The 18398-nt window shown below is 51.9% G+C and overlaps 2 protein-coding genes across 2 annotated transcripts; one reads left to right on the top strand and one right to left on the bottom strand.

Annotated features, from left to right (window-relative positions):
* The first annotated feature begins 58 nt into the window (after window positions 1–58).
* On the top strand, window positions 59–9167 carry TGME49_222120 (hypothetical protein). Its single transcript, XM_018779952.1, has 6 exons — window positions 59–2167; window positions 3029–4043; window positions 4906–5119; window positions 6118–6417; window positions 6836–7481; window positions 7926–9167. Exons 1-6 carry the CDS (start codon window positions 1117–1119, stop codon window positions 8516–8518), a joined length of 3819 nt encoding a protein of 1272 aa, XP_018638300.1. The 5' UTR covers window positions 59–1116; the 3' UTR covers window positions 8519–9167.
* A 1077-nt stretch (window positions 9168–10244) lies between these two features.
* TGME49_222110 (PUB domain-containing protein) lies at window positions 10245–16988 on the bottom strand. The gene is made up of 8 exons (XM_002369989.2): window positions 15839–16988; window positions 15274–15374; window positions 14503–14745; window positions 13898–14041; window positions 13518–13589; window positions 12805–13016; window positions 11986–12071; window positions 10245–11345 (listed from the first exon to the last, which is right to left on the bottom strand). The coding sequence occupies exons 1-8, from the start codon at window positions 15951–15953 to the stop codon at window positions 11251–11253; spliced, it is 1068 nt and encodes a 355-aa protein (XP_002370030.1). The 5' UTR covers window positions 15954–16988; the 3' UTR covers window positions 10245–11250.
* Window positions 16989–18398: the final 1410 nt, after the last annotated feature.

The raw sequence follows: 18398 nt of genomic DNA, 5'->3' as shown, positions 1-18398 counted from the left end.
CTCTTTTTCGAAAAAGAGCGCTCAACTCTCGCTGAACTTTTCTCAATCTAATCTTCAACGAAAGCCGAGTCAAGCGGAAATTCCTTTTCTCAAGGAGCGAGCATCTCGCTTTACTTTTCTGACAACTTCTGTGGGTGGGCGTCTCGAAAACGAGACTCCGACTCCTGTTCACACGCCCTCCTTCAAGTCTCGCGATGATCGCGACTCTCGTCTTTTCGTAGCTGGGTCACGGCGCCGGTTTCGATCGTCACCTTGCAGATTTTTCGTTCGCAGAGTCAACGTCATGGACACTCGCTCGCTGACGGGACTGTAAAAGAAAGAAACATCGAAGGGTCTTCTCCACCATTTCCACCCCATTTCAGGTTGGCAACCACGGCTCTGCGTCGCCTTCAGTTTCTCGTTTGACAAAAACCACACACGCGTGACTCGTCTTCTCACGGATTTGAGTGTGTCTTTTAAAATTTGTTTTGAGGAGAGACCGTTTCTGCGTCCGGTTGTGCCCTCTTCCTCCACCGAGAAGGCGCCAGATTTCCGGGGCGAATGCACAGTTTCCGGAGTCCTCACAGAGTCCTCCGGCCAAGCCTGGAAACAGGTCGAGTGCCTCTGGAATAGAAAACAAAAGTCGAGGGAATAAAGCTACGCAGAAGATGCCTCTTTTTTACTCCCGTCTCCCGTTTTTGCGTGCGGAGAGAAAGAAGGACTTTCCTGCGCGAACAAGGAGACCTGGCTGTCCACGCTTGCTTCTCCGCCTCTCAGCTGTCAGGACGTCGCAGATGCTTGTCTCCCTCCCTCCCTCTAAAGTCCTCTCTTCCTTTTCGCGTGTGTCTAGGAGAGAGGGAGCTTCGAAATTCACAGCCTGTTGTCTCACAATCCACTGAAAGGTCTGTGTCTCGGCTCTAGCCTCAGCAGCCTGCCCTCCTCCCCCGCGAGCAAGGACATGCAGGGCGCGGTCAACGAAATCCGTGGATTCTCTACGGCGGCACCTAACGCAGGTTCCACAGTTGTTTTCGGGACTCTTCTTTTTGTTCGCAGCTCGGCCATCGCCTCCGCTTCCTGTTCTGTCGAACGCCTCGTTTGTGCGTCCATGTGCTCTGCTTTCTGGTTGTCTCCGACACAATGAAGGCGCCTGCCCCTGCGGCTTTCTCCTTTTCGAGGACGGACGGCGCCTTCGCTTCCTCCTCTTTCCCCCTCTGCCGCTCTCGCGCTTCTCTCCACGCCCAAAGTTCGTCTGTCGCCTCTCCCTTCCATCGTCACTCCTCTTTTTCGCACTCTGTCGCGGCTGTTTGCCCTCTTCTTCCCGCTGAGCTCTCTTTTACGCGGTCTTCTCGCCGTTCTGTCTCATCGTCTTCTCCTCTCACTGCTTCGTTCCGTCGGAACAAGGACCCCAGCGTGCGACTCGGAGCCTCGCGTCGCCTCCGTCTTCCCTGCGCGTCTCCTTCCTCGTCTCCTTCCTCGTCTCTCCGTGTCTCTCTGCTTTCTTCGTCACTCCTGCCGCCATCTTTGTCCCTGTCTGTTATCCGTCGTCTCCCTGGAGGTTCGGGAGGACCTGCGCGCCTCCCCCCTGGTCACTGTCTGTGCTCGATCCACAGTACTACCTCGCCTTCCCCTTCTGTGTCGCCTCAGTGTCCGGCTTCGTCATCTTCGGCTTTGAATCGTCGTTTTTCTTCCTCTTGTCCTCTCTCTTCTTCTTCTTCTCCCTCTCCGTCTCTCTCTCTGCGCGAGTCTTCCCTCTTGTTTCGAGGCGAAGACCGTCGGTATTTGCCGCGCATCGGGGCGGCCGGAGCGGTGTTGCGGTTCGTCCATAATTCGCTCTCAGATCGCTGGTGCGTCGTCGCCAAGCCTCCCGGATGGTCTCTTGAAGCGACGAGCTCCCGGCCCTCCGTCCGCGCCGTCTTGCAGCCTCTGCTGGACACCGCAATTGTGGCGCGTGCATGCGCGATTCAAACAGGCTTCTGGGCGGAGACAGAAGACCGTGGAACGCAGAGGTCGCCCCGCAGCCGAAAAGACAGCAGCGGCTCAAGTCTTGGAAAGGCAATGCGAGAAGCAGTCGAAGGCGAAATGGAGGAGCACGAGGAGACGAAAGGCATCTTCTTTCCTATGCAGCTCGATGCAGACGCCCAAGGACTCCTCCTGGTGGCAACAGACGAGGCAATGCATCGCCAGCTGCGTACGTTCTTCTGCGAGTTTCAACTTACATGCAACTGTTTGTCTCTTTGCACATGCACACAACAGTGGAGATACCCGTGTCTCGAGAGACCAGATGTAACGAGGTGAAGAGAAGCGGACGTAGGAAACCAGAGAGGGATAGGTCACCGACAGATAGATGCATCGATGGACTTCCCATGTACAGATATAGATCTTCAGACAGGCGAGTGTCTGCCCGTCGATGCATGTAAACTTTCTCTGTCTCCGCTGCAAGAGCAGAGCTCCGTGGAGGGGCCCATCGATCTGCGGATCGATACTTTGGCGGTGGATTGAAACTTCAAGTCCAGACGACTTGTCTTTCTGTGCCTGACTAAGCGCGGGAACCTCACACGGTTCTGCCGGTGCATGCGTGGAGCTGGTAGATCGGGAGAAAGGACCTCAGCGTCACGGCTTCGCGAGCCGGAGTTTCTGGCAGCTCGTGTTTCTGTAACTCGCGGCCTTTTCTGAAACAGAGTTGCTTCCTGTGTGACCTCTCTCTCTCACGCGTTTGCTGCATCGGTTATACGCTGATATGGATTTTCATATGCATACACATATATATAGATATATAGCTGTGTATACACACTATTTGTATATATATATATATATATATTTATGCATGTCTGCATGAACTGGAAGAGATAGGCCTGAAGAGTTCGATGTGGATGGCTACGGAGATATGTTTCTCTGACTGTGAAGTCTTGTTTGAGTTTGATCCGCAGGTGGTTGTGTCGTGGAGACAGTGGGACCTCACGTTGTCTGTGTTGTTTTCTGTCGAGAAGCTGGAGTGGACTGGGAATGCCCTTTGACAAATCTGTCCGTGTCTTCTTCGTTGTTCTGGCAGGGAGCATGTTGCAGGACGGGCATGTTCGGAGGGATTTCCGAGTCTTAGCCGACTTGTCCACCCTCGTCGCGCCCTGTCCTCACTCTGCCGTTTCTCACTCCGCATGCAGTTTGCCGACAGCCTCTCTTCGCTCACCCGGAAAGTCACCTGCTTCTGTCTCCCTGGAAAGCTTACCTGACGCGTCAGATTCGCCGACATCAGCTTCCGCTTTCGAGAATGCCTCTTCTTCTCATGCCTCTTCTTCATCTCGACCTTCTTTCTCTTCTTCCTTTCCTTCTGAGGACGTGCAGTTTTTTGTGGGAGGACGAAAGAGAAGGAGTTGCGGCGGGAAGGGAGACGCCAAGGGTCCGAGAGAAGAGCGCGCGTCTCGGTGGACTTCTGGCCTGCCTTTCTTCGCGTTTCCTCTCCGATGGCAGTGGTCCCCGACAGAGCGGCTCTTGGCTGCGCATGCAGTTCGCTCGGCAGCTAGCCAGTGCATGCAGTCGAGCGCCGGACGCGAGCGGAGTGTCGCCGCTGTGGGTCTGCATGCAGTCGACGGTTCAGCTCCCTCTCAACCTGGCTCCTTCTGCAGAGGAGGGAGAGCGAGGGGAGGAGGCGAGGAAGTCCGCGAAGAGCGCGGGAGCGAAGGCGAAGGGAGAAGCTCTTCGCCACTTGACCGGGAAGGAGCTCGAGAGGCAGGTCGAAGGCCAACCGCAGACGGGCAAGAGAGGAGAGAGGCGAAAGAGACCGATTGGGGAGACGAGAGCACGAGTCGAGAGGGGAAAGCTCGTGTGAAAGACGGAGAACGGTGTCGAAAAGGGAAGCAGAAACAATACGGCGCTTCGATGTTTTCTCGCGACTCGAACCAGTTCGCATTTCCTGCCTCGACTGAACTGCGCGGCTGCCTTCGCCTCTGGGATCCACGCACGGGAGAACTTTACAAGAGAGGGAAGCTGAAGTCATGCATTTCCGCGAAACATGTCAAGTTGAGACTCAGAGACCTCCCTGAGGTGAATCGTCTGGAAACGCCAACGGAGTGAGCAAACGGAAACGAAGGGCGTCTGCGTAGCTCGTCCAAAGCTTCCCGGTCACCGTTTCGAGACTTTTCCAAGCGAAAAAGAGGAGGCGCGAGGCCCCGTCGTGACAAGGGCAGGACAAAGTTTCTATTCTCTCAGATATTCGGCATATCCCTATGTGTCGTACCAACGACGGGTGAATCCGACGTCTGTAGAAAAAGTATCTTCAGAGATTCTCTACTCCTATTTCTCTTGCACACACGTTCACATATATATATATATACATATATATACATATACATATATATACATATATACATATACATATATATATACATATATATATATACATATATATATATGTATATATATGTATATATATGTATATATATGTATATATATGTAAATGTTTCACAGATCATCGATGAATGTCGAAGCGTGCGTGTGTGCATGCGCTCACTGCCATGTTAGTGGGAGAGTTGCAGGTCAGTCACCAAAAAAACCGGGGGGTTCCGTCTGCACCTCCTCTCCTGCGTGGTGAAGAGAAGAGCCTACCTCCTGCCTCTCGTTTTGTCTAAATGTATATTCGTGTGTAGAGCTATCGGAACCGCATATTTGCTTGGCATAACTGAAAGGAGAATTGACGAATGTTACACTGTTTGGCGAGTGTCTTCAAAGCAGGTGCATGAGTCTCGGTCGCTGTCCGTATTCGTCGGGAAAGCCGTTTTGACAGAGAGACCGACGTCCAAAGAGAAAGCGAGTCTACATGTGTATATCGGGATGTATGGGTCTGGCGGTCCTCGTTGGTGGTGTGTGACCGTTCGCACCCTGACGGTCTGCATTGCTCACTTTAATCTCTGTTCTCTGTCTTCCTTTCTGCAGCCGCCTTCTCCGAGCGATTCAGAAGGCTTGGTCTGGTCGCGGGAGCAAAGAGGAGACTAAGCGTCTCCCCAAAAGTGAACCTTCACTTCGCTCTGCTCTGCAGACTTCTGGGAACGACCGAGCGAGGCCTGATGCCGAGTTGAAGCGCCGCGAAGTTCTTCAGCTTCTGGATGGATCCTATGTCCCTCGCAGCTTGTCGGCGGTTCTCTCGCAAGTACGCACGAATGTTGGTCATCTTTTTTCTGTTGAGGCTTTCCAGGATATATCAGGAGTGATGCAGAGGAAACTCGAAGTCTCTTCCATGTGGACAGAGGTTCTTCACTGTCTCGCCGGTGTATTCTTGGCTAGAGTGCTGTTTGTCTAGGACAGATGCGTCACAGCAAAAGCGAGGAGTAGCAGAAGTCCGAGTTTCCGCTGCGAGTATTTATCCAAAACACAGGTGTCAACATATTGATCCGCAGCGTGCGTCATCCCTTCGCTACTCGCTTCTTTTTCTAGTACGCGAAACGCGCAAATGGGTGCTGTGTAAACCTCTCAGCGAGATTTCGTTTTTGAAGCGCATGCATGGCTCGCGGACTGTTAGACAGCCTGTAAAAGCAAATCGATTCAGTACAAAGAATCGTGGTGTTGCAAACGTCATATGCACAGTATTCTCCAACACAGGTTTCATATCAAAGTGTATAGCTTCGGATTTCTTCCTTTTTAAAATTTAGAAGATTTTTCGTCGTCTCGCTCGAGCGTGAAGAAGCGAACTTTGAATTCGAACTCTTCTCGTAGCCAAAGGGCCTTACAGGCTATTGCAGAAAACAGAGCTCTGACTGCTGTAGCGCCCTCGAAACGCATTTGTCTTTCGCTCTGACGCTCGGGCACTTTGTTAAATTCGCGTCTTGACGACAAACCAAAGTCTTTCCGAGCGGCGCCTTTCTGCTCGGAGACGGTCAGCCTTGGTCTCGATTGGTGAAGGTTTTGTGACTGTTTTCACCTTTTCTTTCTTTCGAAGGTTACTTGGCAGATTCCATTTACTCTCCAGGAGGGGGACAGTGCGGCACCAAGTCTGCCTCTGTATGTGTCTCTGCGGCCGGCGCAAAGTCGCTCTTCTCTCTCTCTGGAAACGCGTTCTTCAACTCATACACGTCGTGCTACTGTGAGTAGTGGTAGGTCGCCACTGATCGCATTCTTTGTGCAGTCGTCTGCATGCGTCTGTTTTTGCAGAACGCGCTCGCCCACTCGTCTGTCTTCTCCTCGTCTGCCTCTGCCGTCCTCTCCGAGCACGTGGAAGATCTCCTGCCTGGACTTGACTCGGCACAGGCGCTTCGACTGCTTTCAGATCGGCGCCTGCTGCCGTCGCTGCGGCTCGTAGGCGCGTCTTCTCTCGCAGCCAGCAGCTGTCTGGCACAGACGAGCTTCCGTCTTCTTTCCGTATCTCCTGCAAGAACGCTCGACGGCGTTCTCCGACTCCTGGGCCTCTATCGTGTGCAGACGCAAGAGCCTCCACGGTCGCATCAGATAAGGGTACGGGCGAGACGCGAGGCGGTTCTAGGGAGCTCTGTGTTGCCGAAGCGAGAAGGCACCGCAAAAATCCAGGCCTCTCAAGGCTGGCCATATGCTCTGAAGGAAGGCGCTGTTGTTTTCTCAAGCAGCATGCAGCATCGCCTGCAGTTAGCGCGAAGGCGCCTTGATAGCTCGTTCTCCTACGCCCCTTGAACTGGTTCTTGAACGCACGAGGCCGGAGGCTGCAAGAAGAGAGTTCTTGGCTTGTCACACGTCTTGTCGTCGCTTCCCGCTGTCTTTGTGTTGCGTGGAAATGCAGCTCTGCTTCTCTTTGTCCTAAGGTCTTGCGGAGAGAGGGCAGTTAGCCTCTTACTCAGTTGCAACAGCTGTCGTCCCTGTAGCTTGCTCGAGAGTTTACTTCCTCTTCGTGTCTGCGCAGGTTCACTTCAGTGAGGCGGGATGTCCCGTCGCCAACGACGCGCTTTACCACCCGTCCTTCTCGACAGACTTCAGACGCAAGATTCTCGTGTCTCCTTCCTTTCCCGGTGGCGAGGCGGAGATGAAAGAAAAACGCATGCCGGAGACCGTTTGTGCTGCTCGTGGTCTCCCTGAGGATCCATTTGGTCTGGAGGGTCCTGCGGATGGAGAAACGGAAGCCGTTGCACCTTGGTCGCTTCCTTCGACCCTCTCTGAACCGCATAGGAACGAAGACGGATGTCTTTCAGCGGACAAGGAAGCCACGAGCTTTCCTGTCTCACGCGAGGGTCTCTCGGCCTCGGAAAGTTTGAATTTCAGTCAAGGAAGCATGTTTCCGTCTGCTGCAGTCCGAGAGGATGATGGCAGATGGACGGGAGATTCGAACATGTCAAGATCTCGTGGAGAGCCTCAACTCGCTGCAAACCGGCGAAACTGCCCTCCTGCGTCTGAAGCGAAGGAGGAGACGTTGTCTGGACATCGCCATCTACCACATGTGGGCGGTCTTCTCGCCTACGACCCTCTGGAAGAAGTTTTTCCCTCCTTCTCGATTTCTCGTCCCTCGCAGACGGAAACCGACAATGCATGTTTGACTCCGACAAGTGAAGCCAGTGAGCGTCAGCGTTTCCCAGGATTCTTGGCAGAAGGACGAAAAGGGTGCAAAAAGAGGAATCGTCCGTCTGTGCTTTGCAAGGGGGTGTTGCTTGTCGTTAACTTGTGCGAAGGTGCCTGTGGCAAGCACCTAAGCACAAAACGGGGGGCTCCGTCATCGATCTTCCCTCGAGTGTTTCCAAAGACACGGAGAGAGAGCGAGAGCGCGCGCAGAGAGAAAGCGTTTCTTTTTTCCATTGCGTTGTCCGGGAGTAGAGTCTTCGCCTCATCCTTGTTTCCCCGCTGTGGTCGAGTGGACCTGCCTGGACAGCGTGCTAGGTGCAGCCTTCGTGCGAGGCAGCGGCTCTGTTTTCCTCCTTGCTTTGTGTGTGTGTGTTCTCAGTGCGTTGTCCTTTCTCTTACCTGCCTTGTTTGCTGCTGTTTGCACTCGAACATTTCTTCAGGAAATCACAAAAACGAAGGTCGAGGCCGTGGCGAAGCGAGCGCGGGAGACTTGGGATCGAACGGGAAACACAGCGACGGCGCGAAGTGTAAATTGCCTGAACACGCTTGTGAGGTCGCACCGAAAGATTCGTTTGAAGCAGATGGATTTAGCGCATACCCCTCTCTTAGTTCCAGCTTTAGCAACTTCGAGAGTGGCTCTGCGTCTGTGTCTCCGATCGATGCACCTTCGCCGCCATCGCCGTTTTCTCCGTTCCACGAGGACAGAGAAGGGAGGCTTTTCTTGGATCCAACAACGCTCTCGCAGACGTATGCCACCGAGCATGACCGGCAGTCCGGCGTGTGTGCGTCGCTCGGTGTCCAGCTGTTTCGTCTAACCATGGTAGATCCTCTGAAGCCGCGGGACCGAGTTACTGAGGAGTTGGTTTTTGAGTTAGACACGCCGCCAGAGTGGGCGGGTATCCACGATATCAACCAGTCAGAGGAACTGAAGTTGTGGGAGAAGGCGGGAGAAGAATTTACCGCTTCTGTCCCTCAACGCAAACACACAATCGACGCATTCTCCCCGCTACCGGAACAACTCACCGACGCGTGAGTCTCCGGGAAAGAGTCAGAGAAGTAGGGAATACTAAAACCGCATGTCGGAACGGAAGGTGTAGGAATAAAAGGGAAGGATCGGCGGATCAGCAGATAATCGCAGAAGGCGAGACACGCATGGCGTGCTCAAGGTCATCCAGGCGGCGAGGGACTTTCATATATCGTGGGGGGATGAAGTGGAGTCAGCCACAAACGACGTTTCTTCCAAAGTTTTTGCTGAGCAAGTGAATGCGGATGTGTGCACAGAGAAGGTGGAACGAAGAAAGAACGACGACAGCAGTGCGACACAGAGTGACAAAGAACTTGTGAGAAGAGTGGCAGACGCTCTACACGTTTACGAATGTTGCTCCTGCAGTGGCACAAGCCGAACAGCTGTAGGTGTTTCGTGTGTAGAGTTCTCGCTGTTTACCGCACTCTTGAGAGAACTGCTTGAGGTTAACTATGCGAAGGAGAACGGCATTTGTATGGTGTGACAACTCACAGTGTTACAGGTAACAAGCCCCCGTGTTTTGTGTCGTGACGTTGGTACTGGGCTTTTGAAGCAGAACGAACTGACGGCACCTTTAGCACACTGCTACAACTCTGAATATCAAATGTGGGACCTGTCTAGGCATAACTTGTTCGTTTCCAGCTTCCCACGAAGATGCATTTACAAGGGAGCGCAAACGAACGCAACCACATCCCTCATCACGTAACAAAACGACATCCACAAAAAATTCACGGAAGTCCTAAAATTCGCATGTTTGGTTGGCATTTAGTCGCTAACATACAACCTTCCAAGATTTACCTACCCCGCTGTTCTCCTCAACTCATCTGCGGGTGACGTCAGAACGCTTTGGCGCTGGTTGCTCACCCTTTCGATTGAACTCTTGGTTTTCTGCATGCCATCATCGGAGGACAAGACAGAGAAAACAGAAGAAGACAACCGATACGGTCTGGAAATGCCGGTTCCAGCTTCTTCGTAATATGGATCTTTTCCTTCCCCCACCAGTGGCAGCAACCCAAAGATGCCGTGTTGGAGACAGCATTCTCGGTCTCTCGCCAATTCTCTCCTACACTGCGCCCTGTATCCGTCTCTCCACATCGCGACATTTGCTCGTCTCAGAGAGACCACTCCACGCCTCAGGAAAGCATGTGAGAAAAGCACGAGGCATCACTTGTCCATGTGCGTTCTGACCTCCCGGCCAATCATCCCTTTCGCTTGAGGCACACTTCCATTCTCGCAGCCAGTATGATGGTCTAGCTATGATCTTTAAGTTTTTAATGCCGGCTTTGTACGGAGTTTATGGCAACTTCTTTGTACCACTCTATGTTGGTGGTTCGGAGGTTGTTTGAGCTCCAGCAGTAGCGTGAAGAGGCGTTCTTTGACTCCTGTGTCTCGCACTGTTTTTCAGAGTGGCCTTCCGCATCCTGATACGCGTTGATCGAAAAAAGAATGCGAGCTTTTTCAGGTTCCCTGGGGGAAGGCAGGAGACCGAGATGTGCGTGAACGTGGATAGGCAGACGTTGTTCCATAGCCATCTACCAGGTTGAGGAACAATCGTCTGATACGCTTTGAGAAAACAAGTTCCCTTCGAATTCTCTACTATGGAAATCTTCACTCGCACGTGGGCAAAAGCGTTGTGCCGCCTACGAAAAGGATGCGTTTTACTTTGTAACCAACTGAATTTTCTACTTGCATACATGTTGGAACCCGCTATCGGTTCCATGTGCATGTACAGAAATGAAATGTCGATTGCATTACGAAACGAAGTCTCTGGATTTGTTCAAGGATCCTCAAAGGCATAAACTGATAGAAACGAGCCGGTGAGTCGGCAGGTACGGATCGGCAAAGGTTTTCAACTGCACGCACTCGAGCGTTGCAGGGAACTTTGCGTCTGCCGACAAGACATCATAAAGTTACCCTGCAGTATGAATCAAAAACGTCTTTCCCGTCCTTCTTGGGGAGGCAACGGAGTCCGCTATAGTCGGTGTTTTGCGCAACAGACGGGAACATGATACAGCCATTAAATGGGTTCTTTACCAGAACGCGGTTCGACAACAAACACTGTGAGAGAGACTGAGTCTGTTCGTGTCAAATCTTCGCTCACGAAAACATGTTGATCGGATCCGTCGCAACCACTTCGCCTGTTCCACCAGGCCGGCGCGTTTTCAGCATTCGCACCAGATGATGCCGCTTCAGAGGCACCAAGGAAAACCCTTGACACAAAAGATCTTTCATCAAATGTATTCACGCAGAACTTCAGCGATGCTACGTCCATGCACACATACTTGTCGATGTGCGAACGTAAAAATCCGTCTCGCCTTCCCGCAGGAAGCTTCTGCGCTCGGTGTCAAACAGCCAGGGGTGTTTGTGTGTATGAAGGCCGGCATTTCTGTGGTTCTGTGGAGCTGGACTGGCACGATTACAGATCGACAGGTTGAGAGGGAAGGACGTAGAGTTGAGCGAAAAGTACGAACAAGTTGACACAACGCAGACCAAATCTACGTCAGTTTCTCTGTATACGTTAAGCAATTCACAGACACACGCAGACCTATCCACATAGGCACATGTAGAGGGATATGTGTATACGTCGATGTAAACAACTATCAAATACCAAGCCTGTCACAGGAGGCTGAAGGCGGGCTGTTGTGATCTAAACCTTCTGTGACCCCAGGACGGATGTAGCTTTGACGAATCCTTTCGAAAAAGGACGCCAAAGAGATGAGAAAACATGTGCGTGGTCTGCGTTAGTTTTTCAGCTGCTCGAGAAGAACATCGAGAAACTTCAGAGCTTGTCCCAGAACGAAGCCATCCGGCTGGCCGCTTATGGCTAAAAAGTCGCCTGCACAAGACGCGGATGAACATGAGAAGAACGCCGGCCGCGGTAAAACACAAGATACCCCAGAAACAAGACGTTTCTCTCACGCGAACTCGGCCATACGCGTGTGAACTGCATGCATGCATCTACGTGGAAAAAGAAAAAAGGCTGCTGGTGTGGCGCTTTGTCGCGGGTCCCCAAGAAATGTCAAGTCGGGCAAACGGTGGATGACCGCGAAGAAACGCGAAGGAAAGCAAAACGCTGCATCCCAGAGGTCCATCCGGAGAGAGGAGAAATCCCTGCACACTCCAATGGAGTGCCTTACGTTGCATGGCCGAGCTGCGATGCATTGAGGGTCGCCGCACCATCCAGCAGACACGGGAAACTCGACGCAGAGACTGCGCGGTCTTTTTCAATCACGCACGCGTTTAACAAAGAAATCTAGAGAGCCAAGGAAGCGGAAACTGGAAAAAGAAGCGCAGACACCGGAAAGTCAACAGGAGGAGACCTAGCCATCAGCATGACATGCGGACAAAAAACAGATGTCGAGACGCACAGATAGGCGGGGAGCCTGCCAGACGGAAACGGGGAGACAAAAGGTGAAGGAGAAACAGGAAGCGCCGAAAGTCGACGGGAAAGAAATCGAAAATGGGGAACTGATTACCTGTGTCTTTGAAACCGCAAACGTCCAGGAGCTCCAGAGCTCCCTCAAAAGGCAGAACTCGAGACTTGAATGCGTTGTTCTCCTTTCTGCACAGGCACAAAAAGCGACGTAGACGCGGCAGTGACAAGTGCATCCAAGCCGTTATCGACACTTCACATGTGGGACAAATAAAAAGAAAAATCCCAAAGATTTTGAAAGGAATAAGCGGAGGGAACCGAAGAGCAAATGCCATCAACCATGCTTTGAGACGCCACAGCAGCAGTTCTTCGCCGACATCGACCACGCTGTGACTATTGCGTGTACTGCGCAGCTCGGCGCGCGACTTGGGGAAGTGACAGAAGTCGCAAACATTAAACATGGAAAACGAGATGCTTTCTCGTGCGGTAAAGTGCAACAAGAAAAGTCGCACTTCTCTTTGCTATTCACCAGCAAGCCGAGTCAATTCAGAATGCAGGCGAGACTGGGGCCAATACACAGCGAGCGAAAAGATCCGCCACATGTAGAGACACTGCCGCGGATGTTTCACGAGGAAGCAAGCGGAGTGCAGGAATTGAGAGAGTGACGAAACTCCGAAGGCTTCAGGTTTCGAATCCAAGGAGTGTGCAGAATCGAGTCACAAATGTACTATTCACCACCTCAACTACGCTCTGTTAGCAGAACCTTGATCCGGTAAGCAGAGACGTTCAGATGAAAACCACAGGACTCCACGTCGCAGGGGATACTTGCCAGTAACCGGAAGCGAGAAAGAGTGGACAAGCTCCGGGAGGACATGTACGCGAGGCGGCAAGGAAGGACCCGATAAACGTGTTCTGTGTTTACCGGATTTTGAGGTATTTTTCTTCGAGTGGATGGTCTTTCGCGTTCGCACAGTACACCCGGACAGTGGTGAAACACACGCGAAGTTGTTCCTTCTGATCCTTTCTGTATTTTTTCATCAGCCGGTTACACCAGTACGCCACTTTCTCTTTTCCGTTCATCTTCTTCAGCCGTGCTGCTGCGCCTTCCTCCGTCGCATCGTCTTCCTCTGGCATCTGACAATCACAAAAACTGTCACTTTTTGCGAGTGAAAGACGGACAAAAACGCGCCGTACCGAGCCCAGCGCAGTCCCCCCTCATATCCTGCAGCTGTCCTGGCTTCTTCTCTCAGACCTTTCTGTTTTGACGGGCAAGACGCCTGATCAGCATCATCGTCCTGGGAGCAGTCACTGGAGACAGGACTACCTACACGCTTCTCTGGAGGTAGGTCCTACGAGAAGACTGCTAGTTGAGATCGAGAACCTTTTGTTTACCGGATCCAAAGTTCTACTGTGGATGGCCCAACCGCGTTCCAGAGAGCGAAAGCGGGACGCACACCATTAGGGCAAGTTTTGACAGAGATGAAGATGATAGACAGAGGCCTTTCGGTAGAAAGGTGAGAACAGTTTGGATTCTTCAGCAGCTCAGCGCATGCACATTTTCGCTAGTCTGGTGCAAATGGACGTGGTAGAACAGGGAAGGCAAATCCACCAGGTGGCTCGACTGTTTTTGCTTGCCTCGCAGCCGAAGCGTTCACGATATTCTTCACGCAGCAACTGGCGTTGTCGCTCGCGTTCCCTTTTGTGGTCCTGAAAAATGACAAGCATTTCTCGAGTGTCGAGTGTATGTACTACGGAGAAACGCTTCCTCGGTAGATCGCCGACATATATCTGTCGACCGAGCTACAGATGCCCTTCCATTTCTTGTAGAAAGGAGGGTTGTAATGACTGGAGCACCCCAGAAACTCACTTGTTCCCCCTTGGCTAGTCAACAGTTGGAGAAAGGCAATGGCTGTGTAGAGAGCAAATATAAAATTAAACGCGAGGACGCAAAAAGGACTCGAGAGAGTGATCCCGAAGGAAAGCCAGATGTTTACTGAGAGACGAAACGCGATTACCTCCTTCTCCTTCTGCAGCTGTGCCAGTTGCCTCTTTCTTTGCTCTTCCTCCAGCTTGGCGTTCTGTTCCAGCATCGCTTTGGTCTGTGCAAGACGAAGCTTCTCGCGCTCGATAGCTTCCTTTTTCTCTCGTTCGATACGGTCCTGAAGGGAAACAAAGGACATTTTCAACACAAACAACGCTCCTCTCGCCTTTCGAAACAGAGACACTGAGTTCTCTTTGTCTGTCGACGGTGTGAGGTGAGCATGATCCAGTGAGGTTGAACTGTTCCTGATTCTTTGCATGGGAAGAGACACCAGAAACGTTGTGAAAAGCCCTCCGGTGTCTCGGTCCACTCAAGAAAGACTTGCGAGCTAAATGTCTCTGCTGTTATTCCCTCTTCTGCAGCATCTCCGAAATGCACCCGTCCCTCTCTCCTCCGGTCCCGTTCCTTGTCTTCGTGTTCGCCTCCAGAGATTTGGGGAGACCGACGCTGCATCTGTTTCTGGCCTTTGATTTACCACGAAAGAATGTCGACTTTCTAGTGGCAGTCAACAGAAGAAGCAGGAAAGGTAGCCGAAGCAGAACCGGTAGACGGACAGCACGAAACAAATGGGAAGCTGACCTCTCTGAGTTTCTTCTGCAGCTCGTAGGCTCGTCGCTGAGCCTCTTCTTCCGTCAAGACAACTTTTTCCTTTGGCTTTTCTTCCTCCTTTATCGGTTCGTCTATATCTTCATCCTCTGCATGCACCTCAAGCCACTCGACCGCGGCTTCTATGCCCCCGCCGCCTGGCTGCTGCCGAACGTGAAAAAGTGCCTTCTCGGCGCGGAGCCTGGGGAAGCCGAAGTCAACTAACTGGTCAGCTTGCTGAGAAAAAAGGAGAAAAACCGGAGTACAAAGGTCACTGCAACGAAGAAACCAAAATTATACGATGAATTTAGATTCAGAGCGCGCCAGTAAAAGCCACAGGCTGGGGGCAAGAGAACAGGGACGCCGCTAAAGTCACTCAAACATCCAAAGTCTAGGATTCCCGTGGAAGCCGCGTGGAAACGCGTCCGCAAGTGCTTCCGCAAAAAAGTACAGCAACGCTTACACTCCCAGCAGAAGCGGCTAGCCACAGGTCGGCGAACTTATGTAAAGAAGAAATGAGACACAAAACGGCTTTCCCCAAAATTCGTGCAGTGTGAAACATGAGGAAGATCGCAACAGAAGGAGAGGCTGGAAACTGTAGCGCATGCGGTTCCCAGGAAGGAGAGCAGAGGAAGCATGGAATACGAAGCATGCATTCCACGCAGAATTCTGGATATTTCAAGTTAAAAGAACAGCGGACAAGGAGGAGAAAACAAGTATGTGCATCAAGAAGCAAAGGAAAAACTGTGCAAAGACACGCCGTACTTCCATGCTGATATGTTGAGCAACAAAGGCGGGGTTGCCCCCCTGGGTCCTCTCCACGGTGTCCTCGCCTTGTTCTTCATTGGTCTTTCCTTCCTCTTCACCTGTGCAGAAAAATGAAAAAGAAACGCAGTGAAAGGTCCCGCGCTGTGTGTATGGAGTTATAAAGACTCAGTGCTTCCCGAGAGAAGACACACACGCCGCAAATACTCCTCACGGATCATTCAAGCACAGGGTAGCAGCGGAAACGGTTTGCCCTCTTGCCTTCCAATTTATATGTACATGCACGAGCGCAGAAGCGCAGTGGCATAACCGCATGTAGCGGCGGCGACGCAGTGCCTTCAGGACGTAGTATACCGGAAGGCTTCCACTTGTTCCACGTCTGCATCTGCAGCGTCTTCATTCCTTGTTGGACTACTACGTTGGAGCGAATGAAGAAACGAGATAGACGAGAAGAGAGAGAGCACTGACCAGGGAACCCACCAGAAACAGAAATGGAGATAGGCATCAAACCCCACACTGATTCGACTTTGCGAGTCTTTCTTTTTCCAACCTCTCCATGACATACCTGTGTCGCTGGCATCCTGTCTGGCAGGAGGCGGAAGCAGGCGACAAACGCCACCCTCGCAGATCACCTGAGAGCCATCGGGAAGCTGTTTTACAGAGGGCTCTTCTTCCGCCATGGTGAGCAAAGCAAGTTCTTCTCAAGCGGAAGAGTGAGTCTGTTGTTCTCTCCTCGTTCTCTTCCTGCGCGTTTGCGGAGTTCAAGTGTCGACGTCTTTTCCGGTTCTTGAGAGAATGCAGGCAAACGACCCCAGTGGTTCTCTGTCACGAGCGTTTACGGAGGCGATCACTACACTTGTTCCCCTGCTTGGAAGTGAGCCGCCAGTGACCCAGAGAGTCAGTTCTCCTGACATCACTGGCGGTTTCGTTCCGATAAACAGATCTCAACGCAGAGCGCTTGGTGTGCAAGTAGGGTGTTCGAGTCTTCTGATGTTTAACCGCTGCTGCTGGGACTGAAAAAGCAATTCTCGCAAAGGGGGAGGTGAGGGCGGTGAGAAGACAGTGGAGTTTCCAGTTGTTTGCGGACCTTGAGATGAAACGGTTGAAGTGCACACAAGCAGTTGCCAAGCATGCCCAGCCACACCCTCGTTGGAAAACGGGCGACTCTGGAGTGCTTTCGAAACCACTCCTGTAACTCAGCGATGTCGTAACTCGGTCACGTAAGTACAAAGAAGTTGGCAAGCTGACGACCACAGGAAAGCGTGTACATCGGCCAGGGATGACAAGTATGGGGGGAATCGTCGAGCATACCGTTGCAACAGACGGTGAAACACAAAGTGCGGTTGAGATGTGTTCACCAACAAGAACAGAAAACGTTCGCAGGCGCTGAATTAACTCCCTTCGCAGATGGTGTAAGGAAGTCACACGTATCCTCAAATAGAGCAAGCACTACAGTTCTACAGATCTGGACAGTTTTGTGGAGGCCTATCCAGAATACTCAGGAAAGAAGCAGAACAGTTCTGTTGCAAATATGTTGACCATGAGGTAAAAAACATCTTCGAGAGTGATACATAAACGCAGGAAATGAAAGCGGTGGCCGACTATGTTCACGGCGGGTCTACACCACTGCGTAAAGTCGTGCTCTCCTGCGGCCGTGCAACGGTACTAAGTTATATTGAAAAGGCATTTTTGTTTCACACCAATCACTCGTGTTCTTTTTCGCAGAAGCGAGTGCGCTTCTTACAAGCAGTTAAATATGCTGCGTCCCCATCTGTGTGGTGTGTTGACAGAGTGTGCAGCAGTCATCCATTAAAGCCTTTTCTGCTTGACTATCCGGGGCTTTTTTTTCTCCGTCATTGTTCTCTGGGAAAACGGAACGCGACGCAACCGCAGCCAAAAGAGCGTCTGTTAACTGCTATGTACAAAGAGGTCGGTTTCTTCTTCAGGAAAGCAAACAGAGACATTGAGTTCGGAGGTTGTGTAAAGATTTATTTTCCCATTGCTTCTGGCAGGTGACTTGCTGTGCGAACCCTGGAACAGCCGAGTCTCACGCGTCACGCTACCGCCTGAGACATGCAGTCATGTTCCTCCTCCTTATCCTCCAAATACAGGTACCTATACCTCTGACGGCACTGTATTGAGAAGTGGCAGCATGTGTCAATAACACTTGGGAAACCCCCCGCAACACACTCATCGTAGCTTCCAGTACCGAAATACAACCCTAAGGTACGACCGAAGTCATGCTGGTACATAGTAGCGACGGGTTACTCGCGATCCGCAATGCAGAGGATCGGAATGTGGAGAAGAACGGGGAGGCACACTTCGCGCAGCAAGTACTGAAACAATAGAAAGCTGCACTAGGGGGGCGGACCTGCTGTATTGTTCTTGGGACAGGAATCATCAGCTGGGTTGTGCTACGAGTGCTCATCTTTGGTGCTGGCTACCCAGTGGCTCTCTGTTAGGAGGCAAGTATGTTACAGCACACTTGGAACCTACGCCAGCTGTGAGTCTGTGTGAATGTAACCGCCTGAACAATCGGTACGTCAGCGGTATTCTCATGTACACGCCCCATGTGAGTATAAATACGCCGCAGCTGACAGCCAAACGCAGAGATGTTCGACGCGGGTTCCCCTGAAATATAAACGTCTCCCGCGGCCACGAAGATGTCAGACGCGGCTTGTATGTGCAGGACTGACGATACGAAACGCCCGCAAAGCAAAGCGAACAACCTAGCTGAGGAAAAAGAAGACAGAACGTGGGTAGTAAGCCATCATTCGCCGTTGTATCACACTGTCAGGTGCGAAGAGTAGGGGTTTTCATATGCACGCTGCAACACTTATGGTGTGGAAAGTACAGGCATCCATGAGTGCGAATAGCAGGCAATGCTCCGTGTGTCTGGATGACAAAGTAGCCACAGCATGTGAGGAAGTCCCCAGAAAAGAAGCAACATCAGGGGTGTGTAAAAAGACGCCATGTCCCCGATGTCACACTCTGCTCTCAGCATATCTGCAAGGAACCAAAAGCAACTGTGTAGACTGCTCAAGTCCCCCGCTTTTCGGATAGCATGCGTCTTCGAGTTTCCAGCTGCCCCTACTTTGGCAGTTGCCGCGAGGCTCTTAGGTGGT

This window comes from Toxoplasma gondii, chromosome II (genome assembly GCF_000006565.2).
Source record: "Toxoplasma gondii ME49 chromosome II, whole genome shotgun sequence".
In the NCBI taxonomy this organism is placed as follows: Eukaryota; Apicomplexa; class Conoidasida; order Eucoccidiorida; family Sarcocystidae; genus Toxoplasma; species Toxoplasma gondii.
Note: the sequence above shows the minus strand (reverse complement) of the source record. Positions and strands in the feature narration are given on the sequence as shown.